This window comes from Xiphias gladius, chromosome 9 (assembly GCF_016859285.1).
Source record: "Xiphias gladius isolate SHS-SW01 ecotype Sanya breed wild chromosome 9, ASM1685928v1, whole genome shotgun sequence".
NCBI classification, from domain to species: Eukaryota; Metazoa; Chordata; class Actinopteri; order Istiophoriformes; family Xiphiidae; genus Xiphias; species Xiphias gladius.
The window spans coordinates 3,190,097-3,209,711 of NC_053408.1; the positions used below are offsets into that span (position 1 = coordinate 3,190,097).

At 40.2% G+C, this 19,615-nt stretch overlaps 1 protein-coding gene across 6 annotated transcripts in view; it reads left to right on the forward strand.

Moving 5' to 3' along the window:
* The first annotated feature begins 1,868 nt into the window (after nt 1-1,868).
* Nucleotides 1,869-19,615, forward strand: part of LOC120794019 (KAT8 regulatory NSL complex subunit 1-like) — a 31,702-nt gene continuing 13,955 nt past the window's right edge. For 3 of the 6 annotated variants that reach the window (XM_040134552.1, XM_040134555.1, XM_040134556.1), the window contains exons 1-2: nt 5,807-6,330; nt 9,236-10,706. In XM_040134552.1, coding sequence (XP_039990486.1) covers nt 9,304-10,706 — 1,403 coding nt within the window. In that variant the 5' untranslated portion in view covers nt 5,807-6,330; nt 9,236-9,303. Of the gene's footprint in view, nt 2,177-5,806; nt 6,331-6,381; nt 6,753-9,235; nt 10,707-19,615 lie in introns of those variants that run through there. The other 3 variants (XM_040134553.1, XM_040134557.1, XM_040134554.1) reach the window with 3 other exon arrangements.

Sequence of the window (19,615 nt, forward strand, 5' to 3'; positions counted from 1 at the left end):
AGAAAATAATCAGCCGATTTACACATAATGAAAATAATCATTGGTCGTAGTCCGATAACAAACTAATTAAAAATTAAATCCACTTCAATCAAGTACGAAGTAAAATTCTGATTTAACGTTAATGCATGAGTAATAATAATCGAATGATTTAATACATAATAGTGCAACGGGCCATTTTTCTGCACTGAGTAGTTTTAATACTTGCATAGCTGCATTCTCCTGATTATACTTGCATACTTACTTGTAATTAAGTGTTTTCACGGTGTGGTATTAGTACTTTTACTTCAGGAAGGATTTGAATTCGTCTTTCACCACTGATGAAAGACGCTTCATTAATTAAAACACTGCAGAACTGAGTGGGCAAGCTGTTTCTCAACTCCTTTTCCATCATGCGTTTCTGACAACGTGCGGCTAAATGTAGAAAAAGGCTGCCTCGGAGGGGGCTGCCCGGCAATGTCTTTCGGTTTTTAGCTGTGAATGGGATTTAGGGAGGTCACTCCTTGCTACGCTCTCAGGACCCTGCTCTAACTGTCCCACTGCAAAGCTAAATCCTGGATGTCCACGCCACTGGCCCACTGCTGCCTCACTCATTTATAATTCCATCCATCCCCAGGCCCTTGCCTGCACTTACCTCCTGTCTCACCAGCTCCAGCTTAAACTTCACTATTATTAGTGATGTGCGTCCCTGTCCGTCCGGACTCTTATTTGTGTGTGTGTGTGCGTGTGCGGGGGGAGGACAAACTGAGAGAACCAGACTATTCAAATCTCCTTCCACCAGAAAAATCTGTTTAGCATTAGATCTAATGAACAAGATCAAATTAAATATATTGATTAAACACATTTGCAGCAGTCGGCATTATCTGCTTCTGATTTGCAGTGTGCTGTGAAAATCGCTGGCTCAATTCTGAGGAAAGTCCCAAAGACAAAGCATTGAAAATATGAGATACTGTAGTTACTTTGAGTGAAACTACATCAGGCTGGGCTGTGAGTAGCTAGCATGCGATTGAGGTAAACAACAGCCTTATAATGGCGCAGTAAAAGCAGTCATTCTGAAATGGTGGGGTGGTAGTGAGACTCAAAAAAACATTTTCAAATGAAAACAATATTTTTTGATAATGAAGTTTTGTGCTATGAACTTTCGTCCACATTTCCGCTGTACGGGCATTCGCTAAGACCGACAGCTGCGGGAGCCAATAGGAAGCCTCAAATGGAAGCGTCCACCAATAGCGAGGCGGGGGAGGGTTGTTATCAAGTCGTAAACGGTTAGTAACAGGACAAGCAGGTAAGTAAGATTTTGTGTTGTTATTTTCTCTAAATTAAGCAACGCTCCGCTTGTCAGGAAAAACATTCATTTGGCCGAACCATCAGCTGTTCGATTTGAGGAGGCTGGATTTTTTTTGTTCACTTTTCTGCCAAAAGTGCAAAAAAAACGTTAGCCATTGAGAAGTCGGTGGGGGATCGGGAAGCAAAGAAGCTAACGAGCGTTAGCTTAGCCTGCTAGCGGCGTTTGCCTGGCTAACGTTAGCTTCTCAACTAGCGTTTAGAGAAACTACTCTTAATTCTATCACTAAAATCACTGGCAATGCATTCTCCACACCACAATCAACAAAGAAGCCCCTTTCGTAACTTACGTTTAAATTTCTAAGCTCGGTGTTGACATTATTCAACATTTAAAACTTTTTCATTATAAATTTTCAATGATAGGTAACATTAGCCAGCTAGCGTTAGCATGCCAGCTGGACGTAAAAAAAAAAAAAAAAAAAAAACCCTAGAGACTCGCAACTTTATTTACTGAACCTGGCTCTGTGCTGAAATGTTTAAATGGGATTCAACTAACGTTTCACTATTCTGTCTCTTTCTGTTTTTAGGTGTCATGTTATTTCCACGTGTGGTAACTGGAATTATGGCCCCTTGGATTATTGAATTGAGTATTTCAACAATGGAGTTAAATGTATTCCTAAATAATAATAACTATTATTTAGTTTTTATTTTTGTGTCCGTCTGGCTGCGCCTGAGGGCGATGCTCTCAACCGGCCCTCACCTGTGGTCAGTGGCTCTGAAAAAAGGATGATATGATGGATAAGTGGCCGAAATGAGTTGCCTTTTTCGGGTTCACCCCCAAAGGAACCGCTGCTCTTTTGCCTGGGAAGGAGCTATTTCGACAGCCGAGTTAAAGGTATTCATAAATTTTATATATATATATATATATATATAAAATTTTGTGTGTGTGTGTGTGTGTGCATTCGGGTTGAGCCTGAAGGTGATGTTTTTGACCAGTCCTCACCTTTGGCCATGGGATGATATTGCGGATAAATGAGTTGCCCCTAAATTAACAGTAGCTCCTATGTTTGTGATGGAGCCACATCAGGTGCATAACCACTGGACGCATCTATGGAGGTATTTCAAACACTGGGGAGACCCAAAGCATGCTGGATGGAGTACTCGTCCCAGAAATTGTGGGAATGCCTCTGAATGCCCCGGGAGGAGCCCAAGGGTGTGGCTTGGGAGCTGGAAGTTTAGGCAACTTTGCATAGCCTGTTGCTGTTGTGCCTCAGAGCAGGATAAGAAGATAGATGGACGGGTGGTTTTACTGACCTGTATAGCGAGCAAGGATAAGTGCAGCACATTGGATAACTATCAGAGACGTCAGCTGTTTAACCCTGACATTTGTTTTTTGCCTCTCAAGACTTTTATGTAGATATAAGTTTGGTTTAATTTCCAAGTAGTTGGATAGGCAGTTGTTGTCTGTCATTCACACATACACACAAGTCACTAATTATTTATTTATTCTGCATGTCCACCCTAGTAGTCTGATAATGCACAGTGACCATGCAGGACCTGTAGGAAATAAGGGGTATGCATTAATTGGCATTACTTAACAGTAAAAGTGGTGTATATCAATGTAAGTTACAAGCATTGGCTGATGAGAGGTACTGAATCCATGTAAATGCACGTTACTTGTGTAACCCATTTTTGGTTCTGGTTGAAATTAATGATGCATAACAGTATTATAAACATTTATGCAATTATTACTTATCAGAGGAAGTAACCCAGCATTGCAAATATCCAATGAGCAACAAGTCTTTTCTGGGAAAATCCTGTAGAGCACAGGAAGTAATAAAGAGTTGTTTATTTAAAAGTCATAGAAGATAAACTAGATAAACAGGGGTCACTAAACAAGAGTATAAATAGATGAGTTACTATAGAAATGTAAACTTCCTCAACAAAAAAATTAAAAATTAGATATCAGTACTGTACACATTGTGAAAAGATGTTTGTGAGGTGCAGCACAAAACACTACTGTACCAATAACTTATCAAAAAGGATATTTTTAATTTAAATAAAACAAGGGCAAGTCACACCAAATGATTTCAGTTGCACAAGTACTTATACCTGTACAGTGTAACAACATAATGAGCAACTTAACAGAATAAAATAGCAAAGAACTGAAGAAGTTACACTTCCTGAGATGACACATCTTGGGTCATTGTAACGCTAAAGACAGACTTTCATTATGTAAGACAAAAAAGGAATAATTACAATTACATTAATTATTAAACTACATGCTGTTCAAGTTTAAGGGGTTAATTCTCGCATCAGCCAGTGCATACAAGCCACAATAGCTAAATGCTTATACAAGGCCTCGCGCATACACAAAAAGCTGCCAAGTTTAAATTCTAGTAGTCAAGATTACAGGTGATGGACACAAGTAAAATAATACCTGTGCGGTGTAATACAATCCAATACAAAAGCCATGTAACAATATTGCCTTTTTAAAGCTAGGGCTGGTTATTGAACTTCAGTACTTGAATTGAAATATGTCGAGTACTGAAAGCTGGCATCTAAATGTCTGGTCAGATCTGTAATATTTGTTACTCATTATTTGATCAGGTAGTTCCCAATTTAACTAGTCAAAACATTTGATTTTTCTTTTTATTATCTTTTAAAGTAAAATTCTTGTACAGCTGCTTGTGTAGACATTTAACATTTAACAATACCCAGTCTTATTTAAATCTTGTATGTACAGTTTTGTTGATACTGTGTCAGAAATGTTTGTGCTGTCGTTGTATGGCATTATAATATATTGTTGTATATTATATTTTCTTTCTCCACTACAACACAGCCAACTGGCTACAGCCTCAAATCACCAATTACAAATCTCTGACACAGACCGTGCAAAAAAAAAATCTTTAAAGGCTAATGTATGAAATTGCATTATATGCTTTTATGTCCACTCCTGTAATTTCAGTGATGAGTGTAGGTGCATTAAGTTTAGTGTTATATGACTTTGGTGTGATTTGCTGTTTTCCTAAGCAGCATCTGGTGTTGTATTATATTTAGATTATTGCTGCATTTATCAGTCATGTGGAAAACAGCTCCTTCAAGTGGCCAGTGGCTGCACCTTCACGACAGTTGCTGTAGTGGTGGGCGATCTAGTTCCTGTGAGAAGTGACATGAAAGACAGGCAATCTCGGCTTGGCTCAGTTCTCTCAAAGCAATGTCTCCTTTCCGGTAGTGCCTAATACAAATAGGAAGCATAGTGAGTCATTCCAAGCAAGTATTATTATCTTATTTTAGCTATTTTAGAACAGGGCTTCTGCAGTGTTCACCAAATAAATTTAAGATCCTTTTTTAATACCACAGATAATACAAATTAATACGTTTTCCATGGTCAAGCTATTCAAAAAATTAGGGAAAACCAGTAGGGACAATAAGGCCTAAAACTATTTAAGAAGTACATGCGTTTATTAACATTTATATCACTTTTTTTTTCATTACTTCCTAGGTCTATATAATACCCTTACATCATAATTAATCAATTAATCCTAATCTGCACCTAGATAAGCAGAAGAAAATTGATGGATGGATTTACCAATTAAAAAATAATTAAGTTGAATTTTTATGGTTTTTTGCTAAAATTGACCTTTTGAGTTGTTGAGCTTCCTACATACGGTGGCTAGCAATGTTAACAGTGATTTCCAGACCGCCCACAACCACATACAAACAAAAATTATAATGTTAATGTTGACGGCAGGCAAGAAAAATATTGAACTTTTTAATACCTTCTAAGGCTGAACTGAAAACATATATAAACACATACATATATGAATATAAACACACACACATATATATTTTATTTATCTATAACACACAAAATAAAAAAAAACAGTGGAGGTATTAATACTAAATTGTGACACAAAATCCGTCTACAAGACAAGGCACAAGATGGAGGAGCAGACATAGTTGATGTACTTCAGTGGTTCAAATTTCCAACAAATTTGTGATTAATCAAATTACGTGGATTTAAATGAAATTATAGTCAACCTTTGTGGACCCTGGGCAGTGCCCCGTCCTGCCTGGTCGGTAATACAGCCTTGATTATATCATTAGGAATTATTGTTATATTCTGCTGGAAATGTGATATAACAACTATTTATTTTACTTCTTATTGTCCCTGCTGGTTTTCCATTGTACCGTCATACTTTGGACGGTATGATGGTGAAACACGTATTAAATTTTTAATTCTGTGTGGTACTAAAAAGGCCTTTAAAAAAGTATTGAATTTAACTCGCAGGACCCCTTTTAAATAGCAGTAGCGGTATTTCCAGTTTAACCACCAGCAGCTCCTTTATAACAGCTTGAGCCTAACAAGTGCAGAACTGACATTGCGCTGTGTTTTGGAAGACAATGCCCTCCTGTGGTATCTTTTGAGCTTTTATGCCGTTTCTTATCTGCCCTTTACTCTAGTGGTGAGTATGAGAAATGTCTCCCGCCTACCAGCGAGCAACACACACACACACACTCACTCACACACACACGTGCGCGCGCGCACGCACGCACACACACACAGAGCACTTCTATGTTTGTCAGACTCAAATCCGAGGGAGCGGAGCTAGCCGCCATTTTCTAAACGTCTCTCCCTAAAACGAGAGAAAAATCCCCGCGACAAACTGCCATCTGGATTACCTTTTGCTTACTGAGAATCGGAATTTTTGGTAAAGGATTGTTGTGAAATCGCCTATAGGTGAAGTAATTTGGAGTAGAAAGGACAGTTTCACGGCCTTGCCTTATATTCGCTGTAGCGGCGAGGCGAGCTAGCTGGCGAGCAAGGTGTAGATCGTTGATTCGCCCATTGCCTGAATCCGGAACGAACCCGAGCGGCTCTGTGAACCGAGCCCCTTTCGTCAATCTGGCAGCATTTTTGGATTAATTGATGGCAGAGTGATCGAATCGAGCCGCGTTTTTGTATTAGCATCCTTGTTTTTTTCCACTAAAAACTGCAGGGGATTGTTGCCGAAATTCCCTCGGATAGTGCAACCTCGTCACGTGGTAGGTTCCTCCTTTTTCTTTGTTAGCGAGCTAGCCAGACTGGCAAGGTCTACTCCCAACTTCTCCGCTTTAGACATATCTGCATTAACACTACCAACTATTTCATTACCCAGCAGACAGTGTACTCAAGTAAAGCAACGTACGGTCACCATAGATTTACAACAACAGCCTGCCTCTATTTATTTCCTTAGTCTAATTGCAATGCACACCATGTCTCCACTCTGCAATAGGTCTTAAAGCGTTGTTTAAAATAAGTTGTGTTCCGTAACGAGTGAAGGCGTCATGTTGTTGTGGCCGAAATATTAACTTCAACGACATTACAGGACCTGGATTTAACTCTCACGTTAATGCATGCGTTACCAGGGCTTTTGACGTATAATACATATTGCTCTGGGCGTTATTGACTTAAAACTCTCAATGAGGTGAGCGTATGTTACGTAGCCAGTGACTAAAATGTTTACTTGCCTAACGATGTTTGCGTAAAGCCAAACGGCGACTTAAACCGAATACAGAAATCGCTAAATCGCGATACTAAAACGAAAGCCACAAAATGAGACATACCGTGAAGATAGCGTTTCACTGCAGTTGGCTTATGAGACCCGCACGCTAGCTTGCGAGCAGGTTGTGTTTCTTGCATCAGCAGCTTTCCTCAGCTAACATTAGCTAGAAGCGAAGCGCAATAATTAGCACGCAGTGTACAGAGTGACATGGTTTAATGAGATATTTATCTTTCGGTTTCTTGGGAGTTCAGTTAATGTCGTGATCGGTTGCTGTTTTTTTTTTTTTTTTTCCTCCCTCCCTGGCAGTGATACAAACACTCATCTTGTGTGGCTTTCCGATGAAGCTGTTGAGGCTTCAAGATTATGAAATAACGTAATTACACTTGTAAGCACCCTGGACAGGAGCGCTAGTCTGTTATATTTACAAATGTATTTGTAAACATCGGGAAGACATTTTGGTGATTACGTTATGTTTGGCTAACGTTGGATGTGGACGCTTTTGTCGCATCTCTAGCCAGGCAGTTTACAGACATACTGGTGTTATATTGCATGTTAATTATAGTTGTGCATTTACCAACGTTAGTTAGTAATTTTCCTCCCGTGTAGCATGAACGCGTTCGGTGTGTTTGGACCGGAATGGGCGGTTTTAGGTAGGTGAATTGCATTGCATAATCTGCTTCGGAAATACCAACATGGCGTAGTGCGCGCTGACTAGAAACTGCGGTGAAATACTGAACCCTCATTCATCTGACTCTGCAGACGATACCCGGAGATGCAGCTTGCTTTTATCTCTTGTATTATTTGAAGGGAGGCTTAAAACATTTTTTTAAAGTTTGATGTGGATTTAGAGGCAATCGGTGTGTAAGCCACGATAACCACCAGGACAGTACTCGAAACAATACTTAATCACGTCGTTGTCGTTTTACATATTTGATTTGATAATTTTCCTGGCATTAATGTTTGGGAAATTTGGATAGTTCAATAGGTTCAGTTGAAAATGACACAGTCAGGATGACATCATGTGCTTTGGACTAATGCTGAGGCCTAAATCCACCTACTTACACTGCCTGTGTGGAACCCTGCTGCACACTGATTTACCAGGGCACATGTAGGGCAGTGGGGTTTGGAATATTTGCATTGGCTTTTCCTGTTTCTTGCCTCATCAGAAATGAATTCCAAAGCTTATTCTTTAAAGAAGAGCCTTGTAAGTAAATGACAATGAGGGCTTGTTCACACAGGCATGGGTGTAGTGGGAATTATTTATTGGCCTGGGATTTCACTCAGATGTCTGCTGGTATTCCATGTATATTGTTAGCGTCCCACTCCCCAAGGTCAGTGCATATCATTCAGTTTTTGGTATTTAGATCTTTCAAAAGGTCCTGTTTAGACAATTGCATTATTGTGAAAACATGAATCAGATTACATTTTCTGGAATTTTGTAAGAGCTAAGTAAATGGTAAGAAAGATGAGAGTAAATTTGATAATCGGAGATGTCCTTTTATTCACCTGGAGTGCTTTTCCTGGTTTCTTTTTGTAGGCTCATTTAGCAACACTTGCACCCAGCAGGTCAGCAAAATGTCAATGAGTCACCCTTTTATTTGATTAGGCCTTTAACTAGATTAGTTGAAGACATTCATTTCACTTCACTTGGTTAATATTTGAGTCAGTACGTTGGACTTGTTATTAAGCAGTGGTATTACTGCATTTTCATTGATTGTGTTTGGTGCCAACTGTTTTGAGAAATGGTACTTTATTTTGGGTGGTAGTTAGTAATTTTCCACTCACTCTAAAGGCTTACAGAACCTGTAGTTCAAGTATTTCAGGTATATGTTTTATTGCGTATACATACGGCCTTGTCTTCATGTTATTTTCCACTTTAAAAATAATATTTAATTTGGAGAATTATGCAAAAACATATTTTTGTGTTTTACTGATGTCAGAGCATGTTTTTGAGTCCACGTGCCTTTGACACTGAACCGTTTTATTCTATATACATTTTTCTGTAAACATATCTTAAGGCTATCAAGTTTGCTGTCATTACTTACTTGATTGTGTTCTGAATAGTCGTGAGCGCACTAATGCAAATTAGACTTGCTGATTTCAGTGTTAGATCATTATTTTAACATGTTCTAGGTAGTGTCTGTAAATGTTTGTTGTTTTAAACCCGAAAAATCACATAGTGTACTAAGTGGTTTTTTGGGTTTATCACTGAACAAGGTTGCGAATGTTGCCTGTGAATTGTTGATAGGAAAATAAATCTTCCCATCACACTACCACACTAACAAACAGCAGAATTTGAAGTAGTAAAATTTTAATGTATGCTCGAGTTTATCAGACTAATGTGTTTAACTTTATTTCTTGCCCCCCCCCCCCCCTTCTGCCTTTCTTCTCTTTGTTCTATCCAGGCTGTCCTCAGGTGGGGCAGTAAGCGGGTGGTGTGGAGCAGGCCGCGGTGCCCGTCCCTCTGCACTGCATGGCTGCGATGGCGCCCGCTCTCACCGACGCCCCAGCCGAAGCTCACCACATCCGCTTCAAACTGGCTGCCCCATCCTCAAGTCTCTCACCGGCCAGTGCAGAGAACAACGGTAACGCCAGCAACATCCTCATCCATAGCAGCGGCCCCGCTAAGTGTAAGGTCGCCTCTGAAGAGTGCCCTCTTGACTTTTGTGGCGGCGACCAGGAACAGCAGCAACAGCAGCCCCAAGCCGACTCTGTGGCCCAGGCCTCGGCCCTGGGCAAGCTCCAGCCACTGGTGGCTTCTTACCTATGCTCTGATGTGACACCTGTCCCTTCAACTAAGGAGTCAATCAAGCTGCAAGGAGTCCTCATCAAACAGTCTGTGTTGAAAAGCCACAGAATACTGCCCAGTTCCCTGCTCAACGGCGGAGGAGACTTCCTGTTGAGGAAGAGGCAGGCGATTGAACTCTCTGGCAGCCAGCTCAAAAGCCTCATGAGTGGCAGCACTAACGGAGGTGGCCAGCCCATGGCACCTGTCAATGGCTTGGCCAAAAAGCTGGCCACTATGTCTGGCTCTGGCTGTGTAGTGGCAGTGAATGGGGATAAACCCTCTGCCACCACAGACTCTCAATCCCAAAACCTGCCTGTGGACTCTGAGACCTTGACAGCTACAATATCAGGGCATCTCCCAGTGAAAGGAACCCTTAAACAGAAGCATTCCTCTGGGGTTTCTCAAAATACAGATAGAAAAAATCTTGAACCACCAGTGCTTCAGTCTTCTGCACTTTCCCCCTTTACCCATGGCAACCCTAACCCCACTGAGCAAGTGAATTTGGAGGAGGCTGATTCACACACACCTACCAGTCAGTCACAGGGCTCTGATAGAGAGAAACCAGGTAGCAGCCAGCAGGGCTCCCCATCTTGCACACCTGCATCACAGCCTCCTCTACCCTGTAGTTCTTCCTCGGACAGCCTTGATGCTCATGTTAGGGAGCGTACCCTTCTCAACAGCAGCCGCCAAGCTGAGATTGAAAGCCGGCTACGTCGTCTGCGCAAACGTCTTCAGGTGGTACAGGCCAAGCAGGTGGAGCGGCATATTCAGCAGCAGCTGGGTGGCTTCTTGGACTCGGCTCTCAACCGGCTACTGGCTGGTAACCGCAAATCAGAGACAGCGACCCCCACAGCCACATGGAGGACTGGACGCCACTCTTCCTCAAACAGAGATGGCCTCAGTCGTTTCCTGAAAAGTGGCTCCATGCCCTTGGAACTGGAGAGGCTGTATCTGAGCGGATCAGCCAACCTTCATTCAGCAGAAAGCGCCTTTGACTCAGATGTAACAGAAAGTAGCTCTGGAGGGGACTCTGACCTGGAGGAGGAGGAGCTGGCAAGAGTGGACATTGAGCAGCGACATGTCAAAATGTAAGTAAAAATGTCCTCCCTCAAGCTTATTTAGGGCTGTACACATGTACCCGATTCTGCAGTACTGGATAATTCACTTCTAAAGCTAAAGTTGAATGTTGAAAGCAGCATTTATGTGAAAAATGTTTCATAGTAAACCCCCTATAAGAGGATTCTTGAATAGTTGACTAGGCTTGCCTAATACTCAAGTAACTCACATTAATCTCACATTTCCATGGTGCTTGGAGCTCTTCAACTGTCCTGTGAAGGTCCCTGTATTTCTGGACCCTGTGATATTCTACTCGGGTTTAGCAGGTGCTAATGACAATTATAAATGTCTGGTCTGCCTCAGTAGTGGTTGGGTCAAACTCAAGTGAGGGGTAGGGATATCATTTGCCCAGAGAGCATGTTTAGTTGTGTGGGTTGTATCATCCTGTGGAGGACGCTCAGGCTCGAATGGACTGAAAGTAAAGAGCTCTCTCGTCACACAGTGCTTCCTCCTGAGAGGACCAAGGCTGAAACTGAACGTTCTGTTTATCTGCAGAGCGAACAAGTGTGCGCCCACGGAGCTGGTGAATGTTTTGATTTATACTGAAACCAAGAAGGAACATAGAGTTGGGGTGATGGTGGTTTTGCAGAAGGTGTGGGTTTTATGTTTTTACATGCTGCCTGTTGTGATGTCAGGTTTACCTCAGCAGGAGCTTGCAAATTTATTCCATGGGAAGTTCACATCAGAGTACACATTTCTCTGTCATCAGTGTTTGGCAAAAACACAGCAGGTGGGTCAGCAGCGTTAATGGACTTACTGACCTGTGTAGGATTGGGTAGATTATTAACAAAGTAGCTAAGAACACAGATTTTTATTATCCTTTACTGTGTTGACTTTAGACCCTTAACCTAAATATCTTCATAACCTAACAGGAAGCTTGTGTATGTTGCATGCATGATTCAAAAGTGGGGGGAAAATGCTTTTTTAAATGCAAGGAGCATTTATGTGGCCTGACAGTGCAGGAAGAGTGAGAGATATTGATATGTGATAATTAGCAGCTTATGTAAATAACGGTTGCAGACAACGAAGTCTTTTGAGTAGGTAAATTCCCATTCTTCTTATTACTTCAGCTCTTTCATACTCAAAACAAAATTCTACAATGTTGTTCTTTAAAACATGAATATTGTATACTTTGTAAATATGTAACAAACCTAAGACTAACAAAAATTAAGGGTGGATGTTGCAATGATGAAGTTTGTTAAGCCAGAAAGGGAATCTCATTATGGAAAATAAATGTACACCTGACAGCTGTTAATTATACTGTACCATAAGTTGAGGTATAAAGTGAGTAATTTTGCAAAAGTCAAATTTTCTTATTTTAATTCTGTCCCATATGTTCTATTTTATTTAGCTGTACAGTTAGGCTTTTGTTGCCTCAATGTGTTTCAGTTGATAACCAAATAGTATGACTGTATTTGAATTAAGTCCAACACTAGCAATACTTTTATTTAATATAAGGGAAGACTTGAATTTTTTTTTTTCTTCCCCCACCCCTTATTCTGATACATGCCCTTTTAACATTGAGTGTATCCCAGTACTGAGTCAGAGCCAATATTTTTTTTAATTATTATTATTATGGAATCAGCTGATCAATTATTTGTTAATTATAATTAGTGATCAATGATATTACATGGAAAGTGCATCCCAACTCTTTATTATAATAATCATAATTAATAAGAGGAGGTTATATTAGCACCCGTATCTGTTGGTTTATTTGTTTGTTAATTTGTTGGCAGGATTACGCAAAAGAAACACTGAACCAATTTGCACCTAACAACTTGGTGGAGGGATGAGGGATGGGGCACGCGCCAGGGACAAACCCATTAAATTTTTGAGCAGATCCAGATCATTTACTATGAATTTGAATTTTATTTCTCTAAAGTCCAGTGTATGTTTATTGACATTGGCATTGGTGGAGTTCTGTGCTCTTTGAGTACCTAGTTTTCTTATTTATTGTAATGAAGGTGAAAAACAGACACATCTAGAGGGGTTTTGGAAGAAAAAACCATTGATAATTGTTGGTGTTTTCCACAATTAGAAAAATATACCCTAAAATACTACAGAGTATATTCAATGATGCATATTTGTTTGTAGTAGTGAATGAGATTTGTCAGAAGGTCAGTTACATAAGAGGCATGATGACAGAAATTGGAAATGTCATCACTTAAAATATAATTTTCTCATTAAATTAGGAATATACTGATTAAATGTAATAATATTGATAAAGATAAATTGGTATTTTCGTACATCCATACACTGACATTATGAATTTGGCTGGGATCAAGAGTATTTATCGTGCCCTTTTTTAGTAAATGAATGCCAAATATTGACAATATTGTCATAAACATAAATTCCAGAATAAGGAAATGAGATTAAAGGCTGAATTAATTATAGGTCTTATCAAGGTGTTCCCAAATGGGGGATTGATTTATACTGAAGTGTAAGACTTAACCCTTAGCCACTCCAGCAGTATGTGTCGTACATTATTTTATTACATACTCAAAGTATTGTTTCCATTCTCTCATTATATTCATGCTCTGATTAAAAGCAAATGGCTCTGTTTGGTTGCTGAGGCCAAGAAGACAATCGTATCTCCTGCAGTCTCTGAACAGCTCATGTAGTACTACCTGCATGTAGTTAAATTTTTGAGAAAACATCTAAAAGACAGAGGTATTACTCAGATTTTGCAGTAGGAGTAGGGCATCCAACTCAGTACAGTGGTAACATGACTCCTCATTACAGTCACTGCTGCTTTTTTTTTTTTTTTTTTTTTTTTTTTTTTTAATATCTTGACCAAGCACCCTCTAACATCTTTAAACAACCAAGCAAAGTTCCCAGAAGGAAAACTTTTTTTTCTCATCTGCTTCAATGTCTGCAGTTAATCTTAATTGCAAACATGACAAATCTAGTTCCTGCTATACCATTAGAACTTTCCATTGGCCAAACACAAGTTTTTTTTTTTTTGTTTTGTTTTTTTTTTTTTTACTTTTTTATTGAAGTAACTACAGCTTCTTGTAACCTTGGACATATGGAATTTTTTTAGTGCTTTTTTGTCAGTGGATCAGTATTGTATATCACAGGACGGAATTGTAAAAGAAAAAAACATCCAACCTCTAACACAACAGACAGACTGTTACTTTTGTGTACCTCCCCTGAAAAGCTGAAGTTAATGTGTGTTCATTGACTGCAGCATTCCTAGCATGTTCATTAACTACATTAAATGTTTTACTTTCAGAGTAAATTCCTTGTTACTTCCTGTATCTGTTAAAAGTAAAATTCAGCATGACCAGGTGAACTCCAGTACATATGTATGGTTAAATGAAGTACACAAGTAGTTAATGATAATTGAAATACAGTAGCTCATTTTGGCTTCTGCATGTGTATATAACTTAACTGAATGTTCTTTGGTTATTACACCGCACAGAAGTGTCAGTAAACTTTGAATTCATGTGATGTATGTAGTTGTCTTGGAAAAAATCAGTGATTAACCAGTAACTATAATCTTTAGATGCTGACCCTCATAACGGCCTGCAGTAGCAAATGGGGAGACGCTGCCTTCCCTGCAAAAGCTGTTAAACAAACAAATGTCAGTTTTCACTCATAAAAATAGCCCAGACCTGAGAGCACTTGACTGCTAGTTCAGTTATGCTTTATAAGGACAAGAGGGTGCTGCTGGCCAAGTATTTCTTGATACCCAATACAGCAAAATAATGCAATTCAAACATAACAAAACAGGCTTAAAGAGCCAAATTGATTTGCTTAGATGTTCTTGAATAAGCCATGTTTGAGAGTTTTCTGTATTGCTTTCACAAAAGCATCCATCCTTTTATAGGTCTGTGAGTGTTCGCCAAGTGGTAGCACATGTAAGCCTAATACTTCTGTACACTGAGTGAAAGCTACCTTTAGAAATTTAAAACTGTCCATCTGTAATGCCTTCATAAGCAGCTGTGTGATGCACATTGTATAATCATCCATCCAACAGAAATTTGAAAACTGTTTCTCAGCTCCCAGCCCTGCAGAGGAGAAACCAAACCTTACTGTGAACATGTTGGTTTTCAGGAAGTTGTGTGTGTGTGTGTGTGTGTGTGTGTGTGTGTGTGTGTGTGTGTGTGTGTGTGTGTGTGTAACCATAATGCCACATTTTCACAACTGACATTTTGTCTCAGTTACCAATTAATGGCTTACAGCATTACGGCAGTCAACACTACAGACAATGTAATGCCTTCTTCAGGCAGCAGCACCTAAATTATTTAACATCAGCTGGGTTGACAGCAGTGTGGAAAATAACCTATTTGGGCTGCTTGTTTGGATGCAGTGCATTGCTTACAACTAATCCTGTCATCCCTGTCTATACTGTAGACGTGGTTTCCCGCATCTTAGAGGATTGGGGGCCAGCCAACATCTGTTGCTGTGCTTATGCTGCAGGGCTTTTCTGCTCTAGCCAGTTTGTCTGTCTGAACGTGATGTCCACAATGGCCTCTACCAGGGTGTGGGTGCTGCTAGCTTCAGTAATGAGTATTAATACCAATATTCTTTTAATACTAGTTACAAAATGGCTTACGACAATAAATGCTTTTGAATAAGATATTCATCGAAAGTCTTTTATTTAGGCATGTTACATGGAGCACGGGTTGTTCTGTGTTGAGAAAAAGAGTGGGCACAGTTTCTTGTTTCTGAGGCAACAATAATGCTCATCAGGAAATCTCAGATCTTACGTAATGGCTCATAGACAGAACAATGAAAATGTCAGAAATTTTGTTGTCTGACCAGCACCAAAATGTACCCAGTTTTGCAGGCTATTTGTCTGCAAGATAATAAAACTACAGAGAGAGAGTAAATGAGTAAATGTTGCTTGTATGATCTTTATGCAATAAGACAGTTAAACTGCCTGTCTGCCTGCTTCTTATGAATTAGGGTAACTATGTTGGCTGAGACTACAGCGTGCCTTTCATGCTTATGGCTCAGCATTTCTCTGCAGTCGGAGTAGCTTAGCTATGTTTTTTCCCTCTTTGCATTGCTCTGTGTGTATTTATGTATATATATGTGACTGCCTGTATAGGTTTCTGTCCTGTTTGACACATCTGGATGTGTTTAGCTCAGCCCAAGTTCCTCAACACGAACCCACAGGCGTTACATAACCCCCCTCTTTTATGTAATGACTGCTGCAGCTCTCTGGCTGAATTTGCCCTCTCTAGTTTTTCCTGCCCCACACCCTGTGTCGGCCTTCCTCGTTCACAGTCCAGGCTCCTTAGCAGTTTCTTCCTGTAAAAGATGAGTTTAACCAGCTGTCCTGTGAAACTCCAGACAGCCATCCTGGAATATTGGAATAAACTTGAAAAATTAAGACCGTTTTCAGCCTCCAAAATGTTTCAGTGTTGACATAATTATCAGCTCTTTTAATGTCTTTGAAAATCCTTGACTCTGTAGAACTGAAAATTTAAATGACAGCTGATGCTTTGATTCCCTTTGTTCTTGATACTGATCATGAATGGTGACTGACTGGTTTTTGAAGCATAATTGCAAAAGCAAAATGTCAGCAGGCCTTAGTATTGCTTAAACTCTAGTCATAACCATGTTTCCCTGGCAGATTTTTATAGAAGAAAATCTTGTTTCAAAACATGAACATGGGTATACGATTGGATAAAATGGAATTAAAACCAAGGTAGCTGCCTTGTGTCTGACATGGGCTTAGTTGAGGCGGTCATTATCTAGTGTGTTTTCCCAATCTCATATGTAGCTACATAGTGCACCCTTAACCTAAATTAGGCCTAAATTAAACTTTAAAAACTTTAATCCAGTTAAGATTAGATATGTTTAATAGCCTAATATTTCTGCATTTAGAAGATGTAGCCTGGATCACAGCTTTCCTTTAATGGCCTCATATAATCCTGTTTGTTTGTTTTGTAAGGTCTGCAGAGAAAGTTTGGAGGGTGCAGCGTTGAACCATTGCGGCGGGAAAGTTTTGAGAGCTAGCGTGCCAGGTTTAAAGACCACTGTCCTCCCTACATTGCCAGCCTGAGCAAAATATGGACATTCAAATTATGTTTTCAATCAGCAGCAGCACTTAGCAGTGTACTGAGTAGTGGCACATCTGCAAACCCTTGCAGAAACAAGGAACTTGATCTGAAAGTTGCACGTCGCATTATAAATCAAAGCAATTTTCACATCAGAGATGAGCAGCAAAGGATGTGATGGATTTTTTTTTTTTTTTTTTTTTTAAATCAGTTATATATTTATTTTTTAATTGGACCTTCAAATGTATTGTAAATGTTACATTTGCTTGATTAATCATCAGAACAGAAAAATCAAAATTTGGATCATACAGTTTTGGACGATTTTGAAATATGTTGCATGCCCTCGGATGCTGGCCTGCTCCCATTTAATAAGTGTGGAAGTTGTATATTCTGATTAAAATGTTGCTTATAAAACACATCACTAAGCACATAATGGTGCAGTTAGGCTCAGCTTTAGGAATAATTTCGCCGTAGTGGAGTGTGGAATAAAGTATAATGGGTATGTCAGAACACTGGTTTCTAAGTACGAACACCCCTCTCATGCAGGATACTTGTATTTATACTCTACTGAACATGTGCTCATAGTGATGACTGATGAAATGATGAAAAAAAAATGGCAGAGCAGATTAATATCTCGAACATGGAATATTGTGAGGTGTCCTGCATAATTACACTGCCTTTTACAAACGTCAAACAAATAGACAGTTAATCTCCTTCCACTGGGCAATTGTGTGTCCATATGGAAAGGAAGTATACTCCCCTCTAGTATTAACAAACCCATTCTCTGGAGTAGAGGAGGGCAGAAAGGAGGAGGAGACAATTAAGTGCAAATGTAACCAAAGATGATGAAATGGTTGATTTTTAAAAAAAAAAAGAGTGCTCTTGGTTTGTTGATATAAATATGATTTTGTGCATTCTTCACATGAAAGCACAGTATCAAAAGTAAACAACTAAAATCTCGGGCTGTGAAAGCATTCCTAAGAATATCAGTTCTCTTTACATGAAGGACCTTGTGTCCTGTGTGTCCCCAGTAAATTTCCAGTGGAAGGCAGATATCAGGTGTAGATGTGTCGGCCGGCTCAGGGGCCTGTTCGTTTTTGAGCGGTCATGTTGGTTTTGGAAGGGTCAGTATGGTATAGGGGTGCCGAGCACCGTACATCATATGCGCTGCATCCAGAGAAGCACCACAATGGAGAATGTGCTGACAGCCAGAAAACAGCGGCTGTAGTGATTGCTGCTGGTGCTTTGTGTGTGGGAGTAGAGGGGGAGGAAAATATGTCCTGGTTAGAGGGGGGAGAGGAGATCCTAGTGTTGGGAGGGGGGAATTTCTCAATGCTGAGAACTGACCCCTCCTCCTCATCCTTCTCCGTCACTCTGACGATTAAGGTCATTACACTCGTAATGGCCTCTGTGTATTTATATTTTACTGAACTGGAGTTTTAGCTCTTCCTCCATCCCTGTCAGTATAATCTACACTAGTGGCTGCCACCTCTTGTCCATTGGACCTAGAGAACTGCTGAATTTATTCATTTTAATTCACCTGACATGTCAACTCTTAATCAGTCCTGAATGATTTAGCCCAAGGCTCGAGTTGGGATTCACTGTGATCCACTATATCCTTCAATTTAAAGATCCCACCCTTTCTTGATCAGGTCTCAGTGTCCCTTTTTTCTGACCTTTTTATTAGGAGCCGTTTTTGCCTTTGTAAGAGTGCCAATGCTGAGATGTTTGCTTCTCCGTAAGTGTTTTGACAATCTATTGAGTATAACCCCGTCTTCCCTGCTATAGAGTGTATGAACACACTCACCTTCAGGGACATTACACCTGACCTGTCCTCCCTTTGGTAGATCAGTTGTCCACCCACCACTTGGTGAATCACGGCACACAGGCTCAGAGTAATTTGTGCGGTAGATGGTGGGACGCACTTCGAGCTACCAGTTTCATTCTGAGATGAGTCTCCACAGGGACTCAGGGATGCAAATGAATTGCCAGTGCATTGATCTGATGCACCAGCCATGGGTGTGTTCAAGAGTGTTGCAGTGTTTTGTGAACATTCACCACTCAGTGTGTTAGAACATTACATGTTTCTTTATCTGAGCATAACAGGATTGAGTTAGTACAACAGAAATAGGAATTATGTTATTAACAGGAAACACTGCAGCTGAGTTTGCAGCAGTGTCCTTGATACTGTATCGCAGTGAACAGGTCATAGATGTTAAAATGTTGCAGCTGAGTAAATGAAGGAATCATAACATCTTTCATTGCACTGATTGGTGGTTGATGTCTGCGTCAAAACAGTAGTTCTCCTGGTTGGATTATTGGTCATCTCAGTGTCTGCTACACTGTTCCCTGACCCAGCCCCACCCCCCCAGCACCCTGTGGCTTGTAGATTGCTTTTAAAGCCCGTCTGTTCCTCTCCAGGCTGCCATAGCTTCCCAGTCCTTGTTCCTCTTTTACTCCCCCCTTCCTTCTCTTCCCACTTCTTCTCCCTCTCTCAGCACTAGCCTTTCTCCACTTCCTTCTTCCTGGTGGAGCTCTGAAAATTGAAAACAGAGACGGGGGTGAGGAGGAGAAAGCAAAGAGGAGTGCAAGGTCTATCTTTGTCTGCCATCTGAGTCATTATTTTCATTGTTCAGACACGGTCAATGCGGCCCATATTTTGATGAAACAGCGCCCTCTGTGGTTGCTGTTGCACAGTGCAAGAGCAGACATTTTCCTCTCATGTCTGCCTTTGAAATGCCCATTCTGTGTGTCATACTGGTAAAATGGAGTACTCTGCTCTCAGTTGGCATTCATTCTTTGACATAGAATAAAGCAGTGAAATGGAAAACCCCTTTTTTAAATTTACCCCATACTTATGATGCATG